The sequence below is a fragment of the Hyperolius riggenbachi genome, chromosome 1, assembly GCF_040937935.1.
Source record: "Hyperolius riggenbachi isolate aHypRig1 chromosome 1, aHypRig1.pri, whole genome shotgun sequence".
Classification (NCBI taxonomy): domain Eukaryota; kingdom Metazoa; phylum Chordata; class Amphibia; order Anura; family Hyperoliidae; genus Hyperolius; species Hyperolius riggenbachi.
The window spans coordinates 683,668,603-683,690,185 of NC_090646.1; the positions used below are offsets into that span (position 1 = coordinate 683,668,603).

Consider the following 21,583-nt stretch of genomic DNA (forward strand, 5'->3'; position numbering starts at 1 on the left):
TTGCTTTATAGCACCCTAGCTTTTGTCAGAACTCATCCTGTACTTTATTTTTTTTACTGTGTGTCAAACTGACACTTTTGTTGTATGCACAGCCTTGCTAATTGATAGTGTGTGTGCCACTGCCAGCAGCCCAGCACATTCAGTGACTGACTACCTGTGTGTGTGACAGGGAGCTGCACATTGTACTACCCAGTACTGCATATACCCCAGTACCTGTTGTGTTTACTTAACCCACCTCATCACTGCATATACCTAGCTTTGTGTTGAGTGAACCCAGCTCACTGCATCCTACTACTACCTGTTGTGTTTACTTAACCCACCTTATCACTGCACATAACTACCTGTAGTGTTGAGTGAACCCAGCTCACTGCATACACCTACTACCTGTTGTGTTTACTTAACCCACCTCATCACTGCACATAACTACCTGTAGTGTTGAGTGAACCCAGCTCACTGCATATACCTACTACCTGTTGTGTTTACTTAACCCACCTCATCACTGCACATAACTACCTGTAGTGTTGAGTGAACCCAGCTCACTGCATATACCTACTACCTGTTGTGTTGAGTGAACCCAGCTCGCTGCATACACCTACTACCTGTTGTGTTTACTTAACCCACCTCATCACTGCACATAACTACCTGTAGTGTTGAGTGAACCCAGCTCACTGCATACACCTACTACCTTTTGTGTTTACTTAACCCACCTCATCACTGCACATAACTACCTGTAGTGTTGAGTGAACCCAGCTCACTGCATCCTACTACTACCTGTTGTGTTTACTTAACCCACCTCATCACTGCACATAACTACCTGTAGTGTTGAGTGAACCCAGCTCACTGCATCCTACTACTACCTGTTGTGTTTACTTAACCCACCTCATCACTGCACATAACTACCTGTAGTGTTGAGTGAACCCAGCTCACTGCATACACCTACTACCTGTTGTGTTGAGTGAACCCAGCTCACTGCATACACCTACTACCTGTTGTGTTTACTTAACCCACCTCATCACTGCACATAACTACCTGTAGTGTTAAGTGAACCCAGCTCACTGCATATACCTACTACCTGTTGTGTTGAGTGAACCCAGCTCACTGCATCCTACTACTACCTGTTGTGTTTACTTAACCCACCTCATCACTGCACGTAACTACCTGTTGTGTTAAGTGAACCCAGCTCACTGCATATACCTACTACCTGTTGTGTTGAGTGAACCCAGCTCACTGCATATACCTACTACCTGTTGTGTTTACTTAACCCACCTCATCACTGCACATAACTACCTGTAGTGTTGAGTGAACCCAGCTCACTGCATCCTACTACTACCTGTTGTGTTTACTTAACCCACCTCATCAGAATCAGAATCAGAATCAGAATTTATTTCGCCAAGTACAACGGTGGATTGTACCCGGAATTGGTTTTGGCGCATACAGGGTAGTTGGTGAAAAACAAGAAAATAGCACGGTTAAGCATGGTACATACGTAGACAATGTGACAAGCATACATAGGACAACATTACAGTTTGTGCGTACATTTAAGTAGAGCGTCGTATACAGTTAAGCATGGTACATACGTATAAACAATAAAAGTAAAATCAAAAGCAAACACAGAGAGCAATGCAGCATACACGTACAGTTAACGTAATACAAACAGAGCAAGACATACACTGATAGCAGGAACAGAAAAGCGTGGGACTGGAGGAGCAGCCTGAGAGCTGATATGAGCGCTGCCATTTTCGGCACTGGACGCTAAACAGCGACACGCTCCCAACTAGACAGGTGCTACCGATTGTCCGCGAAAAGTAGAGAGGAAGCTGGGGGGGATCCTGATGGAGGCGGACAGCAGGGATCACTTGAGCCAGGTTGCTCGAGGAGAAGCGCTTCTAATTTCAAAGTCCGCACGGCTGGGTAATACGGGTGCAGATGCAGTGAGGGCCCTGTGGTGCCGGGGGGCACCTTTGCTGGGCAGCAGTGGTGGACGTGGGGCCTGGGGCCACCCGGGCTGGGCAGCAGTGGAGGAAATGAGGCCGGGGGCACCTCGCCTGGGCAGCATTGGTAGACATAGGGCCGGGGGGGGCACCCTGGCTGGGCAGCAGTGGTGGACGTGGGGCCTGGGACCACCCGGGCTGGGCAGCAGTGGTGAACATGAGGCCGGGGGGCATCTCGTCTGGGCAGCATTAGTGGACATAGCTGGTCCCTAGGCCCCTGGGAGACCCGTGGTGAAGAGGGTCCGGCAACCCCAGCAATCCTGAGTTGCAGACGTCGGGTCCCCGCCCGGTGATGTGGAGGTCTCTGGGGAGGTCTCAGGCGGCTCTGGGCTGCTGGTGATGGCGGCGGGAGCACGTGGCGGCCTCTTCCCGGGCGGCAGCCCCAGACATTCAGGAGCGGCCGAGGGCATATTGTAGCCCAAGATGTTCTCTTTGCTCAGGTGGCTCGAGCAGGCAGAGTTGGGCAAAATGACCCTGTATCCCGCTCTGTGGACCGGTTGAATGGTGGGCAGCTGATCCTCAGGTGGTGGTCACGCTGGAGGACGTGGGATGGCAGCTGGCAGATGAACGCGGAAGGTGGCCCGCAGAGCCGCTCATGCGGTGAGGAGCTCCTCCACGTGCAGGCCGAGCAGGAAGCGGCGGCGGGTGGGTCGGCTATAGGTGGCAGTGCAGCGGGTGTTGGAGCAGCCAGCAGAGCCCGGAGGTCTCCCGGGGGCCCTATCAGCTGCAGCCCGCCGACGTGTGCAGCGGCAATGTGCTTCCCATCGGCGGCGGTGATGGAGCGGGCTGCGTGGTGGGAAAGCAGCAGCCCTGCGGCAAGCAGTGTGGTAGACCCGAAGAGCATCCCCGCACCCTCCCTCCGTGCACACAACTACCTGTATTGTTGAGTGAACCCAGCTCACTGCATATACCTACTACTACCTGTTGTGTTTACTTAACCCACCTCATCACTGCACATAACTACCTGTAGTGTTGAGTGAACCCAGCTCACTGCATACACCTACTACCTGTTGTGTTTACTTAACCCACCTCATCACTGCACATAACTACCTGTTGTGTTGCATGCATGCATGCAGTGTTGAGTGAACCCAGCTCACTGCATCCTACTACTACCTGTTGTGTTTGCATGCATGCAGTGTTGAGTGAACCCAGCTCACTGCATCCTACTACTACCTGTTGTGTTTACTTAACCCACCTCATCACTGCACATAACTACCTGTAGTGTTGAGTGAACCCAGCTCACTGCATCCTACTACTACCTGTTGTGTTTACTTAACCCACCTCATCACTGCACATAACTACCTGTAGTGTTGAGTGAACCCAGCTCACTGCATCCTACTACTACCTGTTGTGTTTACTTAACCCACCTCATCACTGCACATAACTACCTGTAGCGTTGAGTGAACCCAGCTCACTGCATACACCTACTACCTGTTGTGTTTACTTAACCCACCTCATCACTGCACATAACTACCTGTAGTGTTGAGTGAACCCAGCTTGCTGCATCCTACTACTACCTGTTGTGTTTACTTAACCCACCTCATCACTGCACATAACTACCTGTAGTGTTGAGTGAACCCAGCTCACTGCATCCTACTACTACCTGTTGTGTTTACTTAACCCACCTCATCACTGCACATAACTACCTGTAGTGTTGAGTGAACCCAGCTCACTGCATACACCTACTACCTGTTGTGTTTACTTAACCCACCTCATCACTGCACATAACTACCTGTAGTGTTGAGTGAACCCAGCTCACTGCATATACCTACTACTACCTGTTGTGTTTACTTAACCCACCTCATCACTGCACATAACTACCTGTAGTGTTGAGTGAACCCAGCTCACTGCATACACCTACTACCTGTTGTGTTTACTTAACCCACCTCATCACTGCACATAACTACCTGTAGTGTTGAGTGAACCCAGCTCACTGCATATACCTACTACCTGTTGTGTTAAGTGAACCCATCTCACTGCATCCTAGTACCTTTACTGTTCAGTGAACCCAGCTCACTGCATATACATAGCATCCCCCCGAGATGGACAAAATGGACAAACCAGGTAGAGGAAGAGGTAGAGGCAGACCCAGAGGAAGGCCACCAGGCACCGGCAGGTCTGTGCGAGGTGGTGTTGCTGTGATTTCGTGCGGACCTGCCCCAAAATACAGTGCTCAGAAGAAGGCACGTGCCATCACTTCCCAAAATCGTGAGGAGGTGATTGAGTATTTAACACAGAACACCTCATCTCCCGCAGCCACCAGCGCTACAACAAGCACCACATCCGCTGCATTTGACACTTGGCAGGAGTTATTTGGTGGTGGTGGTGGTGAAATCACCGATTCACAGCCACTACTGCAACAACAAGAAGAAGGCGCAGGTACACCACCTCCTACGTCTGAGTTAGGTGGCGATAGTATGGACGTAACGTGTGTGGAGGGGGCTGATGAAACACCTGAAGTTGGTGCAGTTGAGGAGGTGTCTGAGGAAAGTGCAGCTGGACAGGAGGATTATGATGACGATTATACGGATACCACATATGTTCCCGGTAGAGGAGATGACCAGGGGGACAGTTCAGAGGAGGAGTCAGAGAGGAGTAGGAGGAGACGACTCCATGATAGAAGCAGAGGGAGCTCGTCCTCAGAAACAGCTGGGGGCAGTGTCCGGCGCCATGTATCGCCAGCTATGGCCAGACAGCCAACGTGCCCTTCAACGTCAGCTGCTGATGCCACCGTAGCGCCATCACCCCAGGGGGGCTCAGCGGTTTGGAAATTTTTTAACGTGTGTGTCTCAGATCGGAGCAAAGCCATCTGTTGTCTCTGCCAGCAAAAATTGAGCCGTGGAAAGGTCAACTCTCACGTAGGGACAAGTGCCTTACGAAGGCACCTGGAGAAAAGGCACAAACAGCTATGGCAAGAACACCTGAGGAAAAGCAGCACCCCTCAAAAGACAAGCCACCCTCCTTCTCCTCTTCCTCCTTCAGGTGCATCGTCTTCATCCACTTTCTCCCTTGCACCTTCGCAGCCACCCTCCTCCACACCGCCTCTTTCCTTCAGCGGTTCCTTCTCCTCTGCCCACAGCAGTACCCAGGTGTCCGTGAAGGAAGTATTTGAGCGGAAGAAGCAAATGTCTGCCAGTCACCCTCTTGCCCGGCGCCTGACAGCTGGCGTGGCAGAACTATTAGCTCGCCAGCTATTACCATACAAGCTGGTGAATTCGGAGGCTTTCCGTAAGTTTGTGGCCATTGGTACACCGCAGTGGAAGATACCAGGCCGCAATTATTTTTCACAAAAGGCCATACCCAAACTCTTCCGTGCAGTTGAGAGGCAAGTGGTGTCATCTCTGGCACACAGCGTTGGGTCAAGGGTCCATCTGACCACGGATGCCTGGTCTGCCAAGCATGGGCAGGGCAACTACATTACATAAACAGCCCATTGGGTCAACCTGGTGACCGATGGCAGCAAGCAGAGAGTACGGGGCTGCACAGAGGACCGACTTGTCACACCTCCATGGCTTGCAGGCAGGCCTCCAGCCACCTCCTCTCCACCTGCTATCACCGCTTCGCTGTCGTCTTCCTCCTCCTCCTCCTCCTTGGCTGGTGCCGCCATCTCCTCTCCAGCTACACAGCCCCAGCACCCCAGGGCCTATGCTGCATGCCAGGTGCGACGGTGTCATGCAGTGTTAGACATGTCTTGCCTGAAAGCGGAGAGTCACACTGGAGCAGCTCTCCTAGCTGCTCTTAACAAACAGGTGGAGCAATGGCTGACCCCGCACAAGCTTGAGATCGGCAACGTGGTGTGTGACAACGGCAGCAATCTCATTGCTGCGTTGAATTTGGGAAAGCTGACACACATACCCTGCATGGCACATGTGCTTAATCTGGTCGTGCAAAGATTTGTGTCCAAGTACCCAGGCTTAGAGGACGTCCTGAAGCAGGCCAGGAAGTTGTGTGGGCATTTCAGGCGCTCTTACAAGGAGATGGCACGCTTTGTGGAGATTCAGCGTAGAATGAACTTGCCGGTGAGACGCCTAATTTGCGATAGCCCGACTCGCTGGAATTCCACCCTGCTGATGTTCTCTCGCCTGCTAGACCAGGAAACAGCCGTCACCCAGTACCTGTATAATTACAGTACAAGGACACAATCTGGGAGGATGGGGATGTTCTGGCCCAACAACTGGACACTGATGCGAAATGCATGCAGGGTCATGGAGCCCTTTGAGGAGGTGTCCAAACTGGTGAGTCGCGATGAGGGCACCATCAGCGACTTGATCCCCTACGCCTACTTCCTGGAGCGTGCCGTGCGTAGAGTGGTGGATACAGCTGTGGAGGAGCGTGAACAAGACGAGTTACGGCAGCAGGAGTCGTGGGATCCATTTACACCCGAACCCGATGTTTCCACAACACCGGCGGCAGCACAGAGGGGGGAGGAGGAGGAAGAAGAGGAGTCATGTGGGGAAGGAGAGGAGTCAGACTCTGATGATGGTGATGATGAGGAAGGTGTTTCTGTGGAGGAGGAAGAGGCGGCGGAAGGAGAACAACCGCGGCAGCCATCACAGGGGGCTTCTGCTGCTCCACGTTCCCGTGGTATTGTTCGTGGCTGGGGGGAGGAAGAGGAGTTGCATCCCGTCACTGAGGAAGAGCAAGAGGAGATGGAGAGTACGTCTGCATCCAGCTTTGTGCAGATGTCCTCTTTCATGTTGTCCAGCCTGTTGAGGGATCCCCGTATCAAAAAACTCAAGACGAATGACCTGTACTGGGTGGCCACGCTACTAGACCCTCGGTACAGGCACAAAGTGGCCGACCTGTTACCAACTCAACAAAAGGCGGAAAGGATGCAGCACTTTCAGAACAAGCTGTCGATGATGCTTTACAATTCATTTAAGGGTGATGTGGATGCACAACGCAATCAAGGTACCACTGGCAGTAACCCTCCTCCTCCCAAGTCCACGCAGGCAAGGACAGGACGCTCCAGCGATCTCAGGGTGATGTCGGACATGCGGACGTCCTTTTGTCCAACTCCTCGCCATAATCCTTCTGGATCCACCATCAAACAACGCCTGGAGCGGCAGGTAGCCGACTACCTGGCCTTGAGTGTGGTTGTAGACTCTGCGAAAAGCGACGATGAACCCTTGGACTACTGGTTGCGCAGGCTTGGCCTGTGGCCAGAGCTGTCCCAATTTGCCATACAACTTCTCTCTTGCTCTGCCGCAAGCGTCCTGTCAGAAAGGACCTTCAGTGCAGCTGGAGGCATAGTTACTGAGAAGAGAAGTCGCCTAAGTCACGACAGTGTTCAGTACCTGACCTTTATCAAAATGAATGAGGAATGGATCACGGAGGGCTACTGCACGACCGAAGACTAAGTCAGTCCCCACACACAGCATCTCTGCCTGCAGGCCGCTTGACTGCCTTCTCCGCCACCACCAACAGGGTCCAGGACTCTAGGCGGATTCCTGAATTTTTAAGGCCGCTGCTAGCAGCGGCCGCTACACTAATTTTTCTGGTGCGTGTACATGTGCCCATCCCCCTTCATGATCATTACCTTGCGGCGGTGAAGGGGCTTGCCCATCACAATGAAGCAATGACCGCCGGCTATTTGAGTGTCTCGGGTGGGGGTGGCACACAAAAGATAATAAGGTCGTTGCTTCATTGTGGTCAGACCAAATTTGATCAGCTGGACAGTCACTGTTCTGTCATTCAGCTACATCAGCCGGGCGAGCATATGGGCTGAAAATCCACCATCACCTGCACTCTCGTCATGGTGCGCACCAGTCCAGCACGGCCGTCACTACACAAATGGCTGTTTGCAGTCACTGCATACCTTTCACTGCATCTGTTACTGCACATTATACCTGGCAGTCAGTGCATAACTTGCACTTGCATGGATACACTTTTAAACAATTTAAAAATACAACCATCTAAACTTGCAAACAATTTAAAAATACAACCATCTAAACTTTCAAACAATTTTAAAATACAACCATCTATCATTTTCAAACAATTCAAAAAAAGGGCAAAAAAACTTGCCCTCCGTAAAACATTCTTGGCAAATGCTTTCGACTTGGTTTTTCTTCCGCTGGCTCAAGGGTCCATCTGACCACAGATGCCTGGTCTGCAAAGCACGGTCAGGGCAGCTACAGCATGGGTCTCAGCAGGCTCCCACTTCGGGCCGCAATCCAACCTTCATTCCCCGCGGTGACAATGGCAGACTTGCCCTCCATAACGGATTCCCGTTAAAGGATTTAAAGTTAATTCATTTCAATTAGGGCCGCAAAAGGTCCTCCTGAGTCCTGTATTGTTATTTTTGGTCACTACCTCGGGGCGGGCGTGCATGCCTGCCTGCCTCCCTCCTTGCCTGGATGTGTGGTGGTAGCCGTTGATCAGGCTCCAACTCCGGAACGCAATACAAGAGGGAGCTCGTCCTCAGAAACAGCTGGGGGCAGTGTCCGGCGCCATGTATCGCCCGCTATGGCCAGACAGCCAACATGCCCTTCAACCTCAGCTGCTGATGCCACCGTAGCATCATCAGCCCAGGGGGGCTCAGCGGTTTGGACATTTTTTAACGTGTGTGTCTCAGATCGGAGCAAGGCTATCTATCTATCTCTGCCAGCAAAAATTGAGCCGTGGAAAGGCCAACTGTCACGTAGGGACAAGTGCTTTACGAAGGCACCTGGAGAGAAGGCACATACAGCTATGGCAAGAACACCTGAGGAAAAGCAGCACCCCTCAAAAGACAAGCCGCGGAGAACAACCGCGGCAGCCGTCACAGGGGGCTTCTGCTGCTCCACGTTCCCATGGTATTGTTCGTGGCTGGGGGGAGGAAGAATGGCTACACTTAAACAATTTAAAAATACAACCATCTAAACTTTCAAACAATTTAAAAATACAACCATCTAAACGTTCAAACAATTTAAAAATACAACCATCTAAACTTTCAAACAAGTTAAAAATACAACCATCTATCATTTTCAAACAATGTAAAAAAAAGGGCAAAAAAACTTGCCTTCCGTAAAACATTCTTGGCAAATGCTTTCGTCTTGGTTTGTCTTCCGCTGGCTCAAGGGTCCATCTGACCACAGATGCCTGGTCTGCAAAGCACGGTCAGGGCAGCTACAGCATGGGTCTCAGCAGGCTCCCACTTCGGGCCGGAATCCAACCTTCATTCCCCGCGGTGACAATGGCAGACTTGCCCTCCATAACGGATTCCCGTTAAAGGATTTTAAGTTAATTCATTTCAAATACACAGCAGGGCCTCGAAAGTCCGCCTCCTGTATTGTTATTTTTGGTCACTATCTCAGGGCAGGCGTGCATGCCCTCCTTGGATGTGTAGTGGTAGCCGTTTCTCAGGCTCCACACCGGATTCCATCCCTCATTCCCCGGCCATTACCCGGGGTCACAATTGGCAGACTTGCCCGCCTCCATATGATTCTCGTGAAAGGAATGTGGTGTCATCTTTGCCGGCCATAACTGGTTCTCGTTAAAGGATTTAAAGTACATTCATTTCAAATACACAGCAGGGCCTCGAAAGTCCGCCTCCTGTATTGTTATTTTTGGTCACTACCTCGGGGCGGGCGGGCGTGCATGCCTGCCCGCTGCCCTCCTTGGGTGTGTAGTGGTAGCCGTTGCTCAGGCTCCACACCGGATTCAAACCCCTCATTCCCCGGCCATTACCCGGGGTCACAATGGCAGACTTGCCCGCCTCCACAGGATTCTCATTGTAGCGGTACTGAACAAGTACACAGCAAGTAGAAAATGTAATTTAAAAACAAAACGTAAGCTTTTTAACAATGCCATGGAAAGTTGAGAAGGAAGTCACACATTACCTGACATCACTGAGTGAGGAAGAGCAATCTCGCCATGTTGCGCAGTAGTCCAGCATGGCCGTCACTACACAAACAGCTGTTTGCGGTGCGTTACACAGTGAGTTTGGTTCGTCAGTGTGAAGCAGTACTCTAATTACACTCCCTGTTTGATGTATACACATGCAAGATGTTTGAAAGCACGTTAGGCCTGCAACTTAGCATTCAATGTGATTTCTGCCCTTAAAACGCTGCTTTGCTTCACATCCAGATTTTTCCCGGGGACTTTTGGCATGTATCCCACTCCGCCATCCCCCCTCCAGGTGTTAGACCCCTTGAAACATCTTTTCCATCACTTTTGTGGCCAGCATAATTTTTTCTATTTTTCAAAGTTCGCCTCCCCATTGAAGTCTATTGCGGTTCGCGAACTTTTCCGCGAACCGAACCTTCCGCGGAAGTTCGCGAACCGAAAATCGGAGGTTCGCGACATCTCTACATAGGATTTCATTGCAGACAGTTTTTCTGCATCTAGAATCTGCGTGCAGTGGAAACAGACCCTGATTCATAAAAAGCAGAGCCTCAGTTTAAACTTGTTGCAACAGTTATTATAACTTAAAGAAGTCATTAGGGGAAAAATGCTAAAATAAGTGGTACTTACCGGGGGCTTCATCCAGCTCCAAGTTCCCAGGATGTCCCTCGCCGCAGCTCTGCCCGCAGCCGTTCGCCGCAGGTCCGTCCCGGTCCCGGGCGATGACGTCAGAGCGAACTCCAGGTCGCTCTGTACTGCGCCTGTGCAAACAGCGCTGTCAATCACCTCCACGTGGGCCGGAGCGGAGTGCAGTTCAGTTATAGATAAACCCCTTTATCTTATCTTTTGTGACTCTCTTGCAACTGGCAGAGTCCCAGTGGATTGGCGTACAGCCCACGTTTTCCCATTATTTAAGAAGGGCAAAAAATCAGATCCAGGAAATTATAGACCTGTAAGCTTAACATCAGTTGTATGCAAACTATTTGAGGGGTTACTAAGAGATACTATACATGACTTCATAGTAGAAAATAATCTTATTTCTCAGCATCAACATGGGTTTACTAAAGACAGGTCCTGTTTGACTAACATGCTCAGCTTTTATGAGGTAGTGAATGCTAATATGGATATTGGGAATGCTGTAGATGTGATATACTTGGACTTTGCAAAGGCCTTCGACACTGTTCCCCACAAAAGTCTGGTGCAAAAGTTGAGGATGCAAGGACTGGGGAAGAGTCTGTGTTCATGGATAGGGAACTGGCTAATGGACAGAAAACAAAGAGTTGTGGTCAATGGATCGTACTCAAAATGGGAGACTGTTAGCAGTGGGGTCCCACAGGGGTCTGTACTAGGTCCAGTGCTCTTCAATTTATTTATTAATGACCTAGTAGATGCAGTAGTGAGCAATGTTGCTATTTTTGCAGATGATACAAAATTGTGCAGAATCATCAACTCTCAGGAAGATAGTGTCATATTGCAACAGGATCTGGATAGGATGGCTATATGGGCACATACATGGCAGATGAAATTCAACGTTGACAAATGTAAAGTCATGCATTTTGGTCGTACCAATGGTCTAGCACCATACAAAATAAATGGGATACAGTTGGGGACATCAAACTTGGAGAAGGACTTAGGAGTACTCATCGACAACAAGTTAAATAATCGTACTCAATGCCAAGCCGCTGCAGCTAAAGCAAACAAAATTTTGGGATGCATTAAAAGGGAAATAAAAACTCGAGATGCTAGCATAATATTGCCCCTGTTTAACTCTCTAGTAAGGCCACATCTAGAATATGGAATTCAGTTCTGGGCACCACATTACAAAAAAGATATTGCAGTTTTAGAGCAGGTGCCGAGACGAGCTACAAAATTAGTACGTGGGATGGAAGGTCTCGCTTACCAAGAAAGGTTAGATAAACTGGGTTTATTTAGTCTAGAGAAAAGACGCCTTAGAGGAGATCTAATTAACGTGTATAAATACATCAGAGGGCAATATAATAGCTTGGCGGATGAGCTTTTTGTCCCTAGGCCTTCTCAAAGGACTAGAGGACATGATCTGCGCATGGAGGAAAAACGTTTTAGCCATTTATTTAGGAAAGGGTTCTTTACAGTAAGAGTGATTAAGATGTGGAATGCATTGCCACAGGAAGTCGTTATGGGAAACTCTATACCTGCAGTACGTCATCGCCAGGGATCGGGACGGACCTGCGGCGAACGGCTGCGGGCAGAGCTGCAGCGAGGGAGCTTGTAGCTGGAGGAAGCCCCCGGTAAGTACCACTTATTTTAGCATTTTTCCCCTGATGACTCCTTTAAGACAACTGTATATAAGATGTGTTTGTATTCATCTTTATAGGACAAAAATCTCACATTTGTGGGTGCTGCTGGGTATGGTACATGGCACTCCAATCTCAGGAGCAGCTGACACCCGAGCCAGGCATCTCTCTCAGTGTAGTATATAGGGGCTGATTGTGCTGTGACACACGGGATTACACATGTTATATTACATGTTATATTACATGGCAGCTGGAGTCACTCCAATCTCAGGAGCAGCTGACACCCGAGCCAGGCAGCTCTCTCAGTGTAGTATATAGGGGCTGATTGTGCTGTGACACACGGGATTACACGTTATATTACATGTTATATTACATGGCAGCTGGAGTCACTCCAATCTCAGGAGCAGCTGACACCCGAGCCAGGCAGCTCTCTCAGTGTAGTATATGGGGGTGATTGTGCTGTGACACATGGATTACACATGTTATATTACATGTTATATTACATGGCAGCCAGAGTCACTCCAATCTCAGGAGCAGCTGACACCCGAGCCAGGCAGCTCTCTCAGTGTAGTATATGGGGGCTGGTTGTGCTGTGACACACGGGATTACACGTTATATTACATGTTATATTACATGGCAGCTGGAGTCACTCCAATCTCAGGAGCAGCTGACACCCGAGCCAGGCAGCTCTCTCAGTGTAGTATATGGGAGTGACTGTGCTGTGACACATGGGATTATGTATGTTATATTACATGTTATATTACATGGCAGCTGCAGTCACTCCAATCTCAGGAGCAGCTGACACCCGAGCCAGGCAGCTCTCTCAGTGTAGTATATGGGAGTGACTGTGCTGTGACACATGGGATTATGTATGTTATATTACATGTTATATTACATGGCAGCCGGAGTCACTCCAATCTCAGGAGCAGCTGACACCCGAGCCAGGCAGCTGTCTCAGTGTAGTATATGGAGGTGATTGTTCTGTGACACATGGGATTATGTATGTTATATTACATGTTATATTACATGGCAGCTGGAGTCACTCCAATCTCAGGAGCAGCTGACACCCGAGCCAGGCAGCTCTCTCAGTGTAGTAAATGGGGCTGATTGTGCTGTTACACATGGGATTACACATGTGATATTACATGTTATATTACATGGCAACCGGAGTCACTCCAATCTCAGGAGCAGCTGACACCCGAGCCAGGCAGCTCTCTCAGTGTAGTATATGGGGAGTGATTGTGCTGTGACACATGGGATTATGTATGTTATATGTATGTATGTATGTATGTTATATTACATGTTATATTACATGGCAGCTGCAGTCACTCTAATCTCAGGAGCAGCTGACACCCGAGCCAGGCAGCTCTCTCAGTGTAGTATATGGGAGTGATTGTGCTGTGACACATGGGATTATGTATGTTATATTAAATGTTATATTACATGGCAGCCGGAGTCACTCCAATCTCAGGAGCAGCTGACACCCGAGCCAGGCAGCTCTCTTAGTGTAGTATATGGGAGTGATTGTGCTGTGACACATGGGATTACACATGTTATATTAAAGTTTACACTTGTAAGTGCTCATTACCTATAGAAGCCATAAAAGAAGGGGTGACCAAGCAGACTGCACATGAGTAGGTACAAATGTTACATCTGCATAGCTCCCAGCTGTACCTCTTTGGGAGCCCTGTCCCTCTGCCCCTCTTTCCTCCTCATTTGTCCCTCTTTCAGGACTTTGTCCCTCTTTCTATGTAAATATATATATTTCTCTACTAAAATGTGTGATTGACTCTAAACTTTATGCCAATCCTTTAAATTGTTAATATGAAGGAAAATGAACCAGGCTAGAAAGGACCAGTGTGGTTTGAATTATAAAACATATTTTTCTTATGAAATCTTTATGGTATGCATGACTATGGGTGTGATGGGGGTGTGGCATAAGTGTCCCTCTTTCTCATCTCAAAAAGTTGGGAGGTATGCCTCTGTTATCTGCTCACTCACAATCTGTGTTGTGAGGTTGTCAGGCATTAAGCTTCAGTGAGACTTCCCTGGCAAGCCTAAACTTTTACACATGTGAAATAATGTGTGTAAAGCAATGCATTAAATACAGTGTAATGCTGTATTGGCAAACATAAAAATGATTCACAAAAGGTCAGTATAAATACTGTTTGCAGACAGCACATGGCAATTTACCGGTACTCATGCCAGTAGAGATATGTGCGTAGCGGGAGGAGTGCAACCTGTGATACCTGAGTAGCACGCGCACTGCTATGGTAACACACGCATTGCTATGGCAACACGGTTAGGCATTACTAGTCTGATGGGGTCACCAGGCTGGGCCTCTGAATTTGGGGAACAGTTTCCATTTAGTAATTTGTCTGCCTTATCCTTTAGTTCCAGGCGGGAGGCAGACGATGATCCTGATCGGCGTGCTGACCATCATCTGTGTGATTCTCCTCATAGTGATCATCTACCTGGCCCCAAGTAAAAGATGTGAGTACACAGATGGGTTAAAAAGACATCCCACCATTCTCCAGATATCCTTCTGTGTTATGTAGTACCTCCAACAGGCACGTAGCAGTCACAACCGGGTGTAGTGGGGCTGCGGGTGCGGATCGGGTGTAGGTCTGAAAAATGAGACCCGCACAGGCCTATATCCCATGCCAATATCCTCAGAAATATCCCACGCCAATATCCTCAGAAATATCCCACGCCAATATCCTCAGAAATATCACACACCAATATCCTCAGAAATATCCCAAGCCAATATCCTCAGAAATATCCCAAGCCAATATCCTCAGAAATATCCCCTGCCAATATCCTCAGAAATATCCTACACCAATATCCTCAGAAATATCCCACGCCAATATCCTCAGAAATATCACACACCAATATCCTCAGAAATATCCCATGCCAATATCCTCAGAAATATCCCACGCCAATATCCTCAGAAATATCCCACGCCAATATCCTCAGAAATATCCCACGCCAATATCCTCAGAAATATCCCACGCCAATATTCTCAGAAATATCCCACGCCAGTATCCTTGGACATATCCCACGCCAGTATCCTTGGAAATATCCCACGCCAGTATCCTTGGAAATATCCCACGCCAGTATTCTTAAATAATATCCATTGCCAATATCTTCGGAAATACCCCACGCCAATATCCTCAGAAATACCCCACACCAATTTCCTCAGAAATATACCACACCAATATCCTCAGAATTATCCCATACCAATATCCTCAGAAATATCCACTGCCAATATCCTCACAAATATCCCATGCTGAAATTCTCATAAATATCCCATGCCTATCCCACGCCAATATCCTCACAAATATCCCCTGCCAATATTCTCAGAAATATCCCATGCCAATATCCTCAGAAATACCCCACGCCAATATCCTCAGAAATACCCCACACCAATATTCTCACAAATATCCCACGCCAATATCCTCAGAAATATCCCCCGCCAATATCCTCAGAAATATCCCACGCCAATATCCTCAGAAATATCCCACGCCAATATCCTCAGAAATATCCCCCGCCAATATCCTCAGAAATATCCCACACCAATATCCTCAGAAAAATCCCAGGCCAATATCCTCACAAATATCCCACGCCAATATCCTCACAAATATCCCACGCCAATATCCTCAGAAATTTCCCATGCCAATATCCTCAGAAATATCCCATGCCAATATCCTCAGAAATATCCCACACCAATATCCCCACAAATATCCCACGCTAATATCCTCACAAATATCCCACACCAATATCCTCACAAATATCTAAAGCCAATATCTTCAGAAATATCCCACACCAATATCCTCAGAAATATCCCACGCCAATATCCTGTAATATCCGAGGCAGCTGCGGCGAACAGCACCGCCGCCGCAGCTGCCTCCATGCGGCCATCCGTCCGTTCGGCGTGCAGGACGCCGAGGACGGAACGTTCTCCCATGCAGGGGGCCGCCATAGCGCGCGGGCGCACGCATAGACGAGAACTTTATGCGGGGAGGAAGCCCGTCAGCTGACCTGCTGGTCGGCTGACGTCAGAGGAGACCCACGGCGCCCAGGATTGGCTGTTGAGAGGAGGGCGTGCCAGTGAGGTCTCCTCTGCTTCATAAGCAGCCGGGCTGCATTGATACTTTGTCTGTCGTCGTGAATACTTGCGTGTTAGCGCGCAGACCTTAGATAGCTTCCCTGGTGTTGATGCTACGGATTTCACACCAAGTTAGGAATTGCTCTTATTATTGTTATTGTATAGACTAGATCCGGGGTGTTGATACCAAGGACGTCACACCCAGGCTAGGATATTACTATTGTATTGATTTCCTGTGATTTGACTCTGGCTAGCACTGTGACTCTGTACCTGTCTTCTGATCCTGTACTTCTGCCCATCTGTCTATCCGTTGCTGAACCTCTGCCTGATTACCGATTACTCTCTTGTCTCACGATTTTGTATATACTTACCTCTCTGTTGCCGAACCTTGCCTGCCTGACCACTCTATTCACCAGTGGGCCCTCGCCACTGGTGAGGTTCTGCTTACACCAGCTCCTCTGGTGAAACAGTTTTGCTAAGCTGTTGTACAGCTTCAACTACCTGCTCTAGTAGGGCATCTGTCATTAAAGTTATTGTATCTCCTTGGCTGCTGTTCAGTCTGGGTCACCCGCCCCACGGGTGTCCTCGAGCCTGCAGTGGTGTCTGAATCACCCGCTCCCTGGGAGATTCAGCCTCTTCGTTATTGTACTCTCCAGCCTGCTGGAATTTGTACGCTAGTGCACGGTTAGTGTACTGTTAGTACCTCCCCAGCTCCTCTGGCGACGTCTGACCAAACTAATAAAGTTACAGTTGCACTCAAACACTTACACTGGTTAGGTGTCCAGAGGTTAGTCATACTTGTATTATTGGTGATTCTGCAGATCATTAATAATCAGGCATACGTCTGTATTGTTGGTGATACTGCAGATCACCAATAATCAGATACTCTCTGTGTGCAGACACCCATCATTACATATCCTCAGAAATATCCCACACCAGTATTCTCAGAAATATCCCACGCCAATATGCTCAGAAATATCCCACGCCAATATCCTCAGAAATATCCCACGCCAATATCCTCAGAAATATCCCACGCCCATATCCTCACAAATACCCCACGCCAATATCCTCAGAAATATCCCACGCCAATATCCTCAGAAATATCCCACGCCAATATCCTCAGAAATATCCCGCGCCAATATCCTCAGAAATATCCCGCGCCAATATCCTCAGAAATATCCCACGCCAATATCCTCAGAAATATCCCACGCCAATATCCTCAGAAATATCCCACGCCAATATCCTCAGAAATATCCCACGCCAATATCCTCAGAAATATCCCACGCCAGTATCCTCAGAAATATCCCACGCCAGTATCCTCAGAAATATCCCACGCCAGTATCCTCAGAAATATCCCACGCCAATACCCTCAGAAAGATCCCATGCCAATATCCTCAGAAATATCCCACGCCAATATCCTCAGAAATATCCCACGCCAATATCCTCAGAAATAATCCACGCCAATATCCTCACAAATATCCCACGCCAATATCCTCACAAATATCCCACGCCAATATCCTCACAATTATCCCACGCCAATATCCTCACAAATATCCCACGCCAATATCCTCACAAATATCCCACGCCAATATCCTCACAAATATCCCACGCCAATATCCTCAGAAATATCACACACCAATATCCTCAGAAATATCCCAAGCCAATATCCTCAGAAATATCCCAAGCCAATATCCTCAGAAATATCCCCTGCCAATATCCTCAGAAATATCCTACACCAATATCCTCAGAAATATCCCACGCCAATATCCTCAGAAATATCACACACCAATATCCTCAGAAATATCCCATGCCAATATCCTCAGAAATATCCCACGCCAATATCCTCAGAAATATCCCACGCCAATATCCTCAGAAATATCCCACGCCAATATCCTCAGAAATATCCCACGCCAATATTCTCAGAAATATCCCACGCCAGTATCCTTGGACATATCCCACGCCAGTATCCTTGGAAATATCCCACGCCAGTATCCTTGGAAATATCCCACGCCAGTATTCTTAAATAATATCCATTGCCAATATCTTCGGAAATACCCCACGCCAATATCCTCAGAAATACCCCACACCAATTTCCTCAGAAATATACCACACCAATATCCTCAGAATTATCCCATACCAATATCCTCAGAAATATCCACTGCCAATATCCTCACAAATATCCCATGCTGAAATTCTCATAAATATCCCATGCCTATCCCACGCCAATATCCTCACAAATATCCCCTGCCAATATTCTCAGAAATATCCCATGCCAATATCCTCAGAAATACCCCACGCCAATATCCTCAGAAATACCCCACACCAATATTCTCACAAATATCCCACGCCAATATCCTCAGAAATATCCCCCGCATATCCTCAGAAATATCCCACGCCAATATCCTCAGAAATATCCCACGCCAATATCCTCAGAAATATCCCCCGCCAATATCCTCAGAAATATCCCACACCAATATCCTCAGAAAAATCCCAGGCCAATATCCTCACAAATATCCCACGCCAATATCCTCACAAATATCCCACGCCAATATCCTCAGAAATTTCCCATGCCAATATCCTCAGAAATATCCCATGCCAATATCCTCAGAAATATCCCACACCAATATCCCCACAAATATCCCACGCTAATATCCTCACAAATATCCCACACCAATATCCTCACAAATATCTAAAGCCAATATCTTCAGAAATATCCCACACCAATATCCTCAGAAATATCCCACGCCAATATCCTGTAATATCCGAGGCAGCTGCGGCGAACAGCACCGCCGCCGCAGCTGCCTCCATGCGGCCATCCGTCCGTTCGGCGTGCAGGACGCCGAGGACGGAACGTTCTCCCATGCAGGGGGCCGCCATAGCGCGCGGGCGCACGCATAGACGAGAACTTTATGCGGGGAGGAAGCCCGTCAGCTGACCTGCTGGTCGGCTGACGTCAGAGGAGACCCACGGCGCCCAGGATTGGCTGTTGAGAGGAGGGCGTGCCAGTGAGGTCTCCTCTGCTTCATAAGCAGCCGGGCTGCATTGATACTTTGTCTGTCGTCGTGAATACTTGCGTGTTAGCGCGCAGACCTTAGATAGCTTCCCTGGTGTTGATGCTACGGATTTCACACCAAGTTAGGAATTGCTCTTATTATTGTTATTGTATAGACTAGATCCGGGGTGTTGATACCAAGGACGTCACACCCAGGCTAGGATATTACTATTGTATTGATTTCCTGTGATTTGACTCTGGCTAGCACTGTGACTCTGTACCTGTCTTCTGATCCTGTACTTCTGCCCATCTGTCTATCCGTTGCTGAACCTCTGCCTGATTACCGATTACTCTCTTGTCTCACGATTTTGTATATACTTACCTCTCTGTTGCCGAACCTTGCCTGCCTGACCACTCTATTCACCAGTGGGCCCTCGCCACTGGTGAGGTTCTGCTTACACCAGCTCCTCTGGTGAAACAGTTTTGCTAAGCTGTTGTACAGCTTCAACTACCTGCTCTAGTAGGGCATCTGTCATTAAAGTTATTGTATCTCCTTGGCTGCTGTTCAGTCTGGGTCACCCGCCCCACGGGTGTCCTCGAGCCTGCAGTGGTGTCTGAATCACCCGCTCCCTGGGAGATTCAGCCTCTTCGTTATTGTACTCTCCAGCCTGCTGGAATTTGTACGCTAGTGCACGGTTAGTGTACTGTTAGTACCTCCCCAGCTCCTCTGGCGACGTCTGACCAAACTAATAAAGTTACAGTTGCACTCAAACACTTACACTGGTTAGGTGTCCAGAGGTTAGTCATACTTGTATTATTGGTGATTCTGCAGATCATTAATAATCAGGCATACGTCTGTATTGTTGGTGATACTGCAGATCACCAATAATCAGATACTCTCTGTGTGCAGACACCCATCATTACATATCCTCAGAAATATCCCACACCAGTATTCTCAGAAATATCCCACGCCAATATGCTCAGAAATATCCCACGCCAATATCCTCAGAAATATCCCACGCCAATATCCTCAGAAATATCCCACGCCCATATCCTCACAAATACCCCACGCCAATATCCTCAGAAATATCCCACGCCAATATCCTCAGAAATATCCCACGCCAATATCCTCAGAAATATCCCGCGCCAATATCCTCAGAAATATCCCGCGCCAATATCCTCAGAAATATCCCACGCCAATATCCTCAGAAATATCCCACGCCAATATCCTCAGAAATATCCCACGCCAATATCCTCAGAAATATCCCACGCCAATATCCTCAGAAATATCCCACGCCAGTATCCTCAGAAATATCCCACGCCAGTATCCTCAGAAATATCCCACGCCAGTATCCTCAGAAATATCCCACGCCAATACCCTCAGAAAGATCCCATGCCAATATCCTCAGAAATATCCCACGCCAATATCCTCAGAAATATCCCACGCCAATATCCTCAGAAATATCCCACGCCAATATCCTCAGAAATAATCCACGCCAATATCCTCACAAATATCCCACGCCAATATCCTCACAAATATCCCACGCCAATATCCTCACAATTATCCCACGCCAATATCCTCACAAATATCCCACGCCAATATCCTCACAAATATCCCACGCCAATATCCTCACAAATATCCCACGCCAATATTCTCACAAATATCCCACGCCAATATCCTCAGAAATATCCCACGCCAATATCCTCAGAAATATCCCACGCCAGTATCCTCAGAAATATCCCACGCCAGTATCCTCACAAATATCCCACGCCAATATCCTCAGAAATATCCCACGCCAATATCCTCACAAATATCCCACGCCAATATCCTCACAAATATCCCACGCCAATATCCAAAGATCCCACGCCAATATCCTCACAAATATCCCACGCCAATATCCTCACAAATATCCCACGCCAATGTCCTCACAAATATCCCACGCCAATATCCTCACAAATATCCCACGCCAATATCCTCACAAAGATCCCACGCCAATATCCTCACAAATATCCCACGCCAATATCCTCACAAATATCCCACGCCAATGTCCTCACAAATATCCCACGCCAATATCCTCACAAATATCCCACGCCAATATCCTCACAAATATCACAGGCCAATATCCTCACAAATATCCCACGCCAATATCCTCACAAATATCCCATGCTAAAGGCCAGCATCAGGTCGGTACCTACGGGTTACCCAAAATGCCTTCGCGTTCGGGTACCCGTTTTTATTTTATTGGCGTGGGATATTTCCAGTTTCCTTTTGCTATGAGAAGCTTTTAAAGACATCCATTGCCTCTGAGACGCTGTGACATTTACCATCCAATGGCTGCAGCACTGAGCACACTGAGTAATGTGTGTACTATTAGTGACGTTCCCATTTCACCAA

General features: G+C 48.3%; 1 protein-coding gene across 1 annotated transcript in view; it reads left to right on the top strand.

Annotated features, from left to right (window-relative positions):
• LOC137561399 (C-type lectin domain family 2 member D3-like) overlaps positions 1-21,583 on the top strand; it is a 137,064-nt gene that overhangs the window by 77,887 nt on the left and 37,594 nt on the right. The window contains exon 6 of the mRNA XM_068272693.1: positions 14,483-14,581. Coding sequence (XP_068128794.1) covers positions 14,483-14,581 — 99 coding nt within the window. The remainder of the gene's footprint in view (positions 1-14,482; positions 14,582-21,583) is intronic.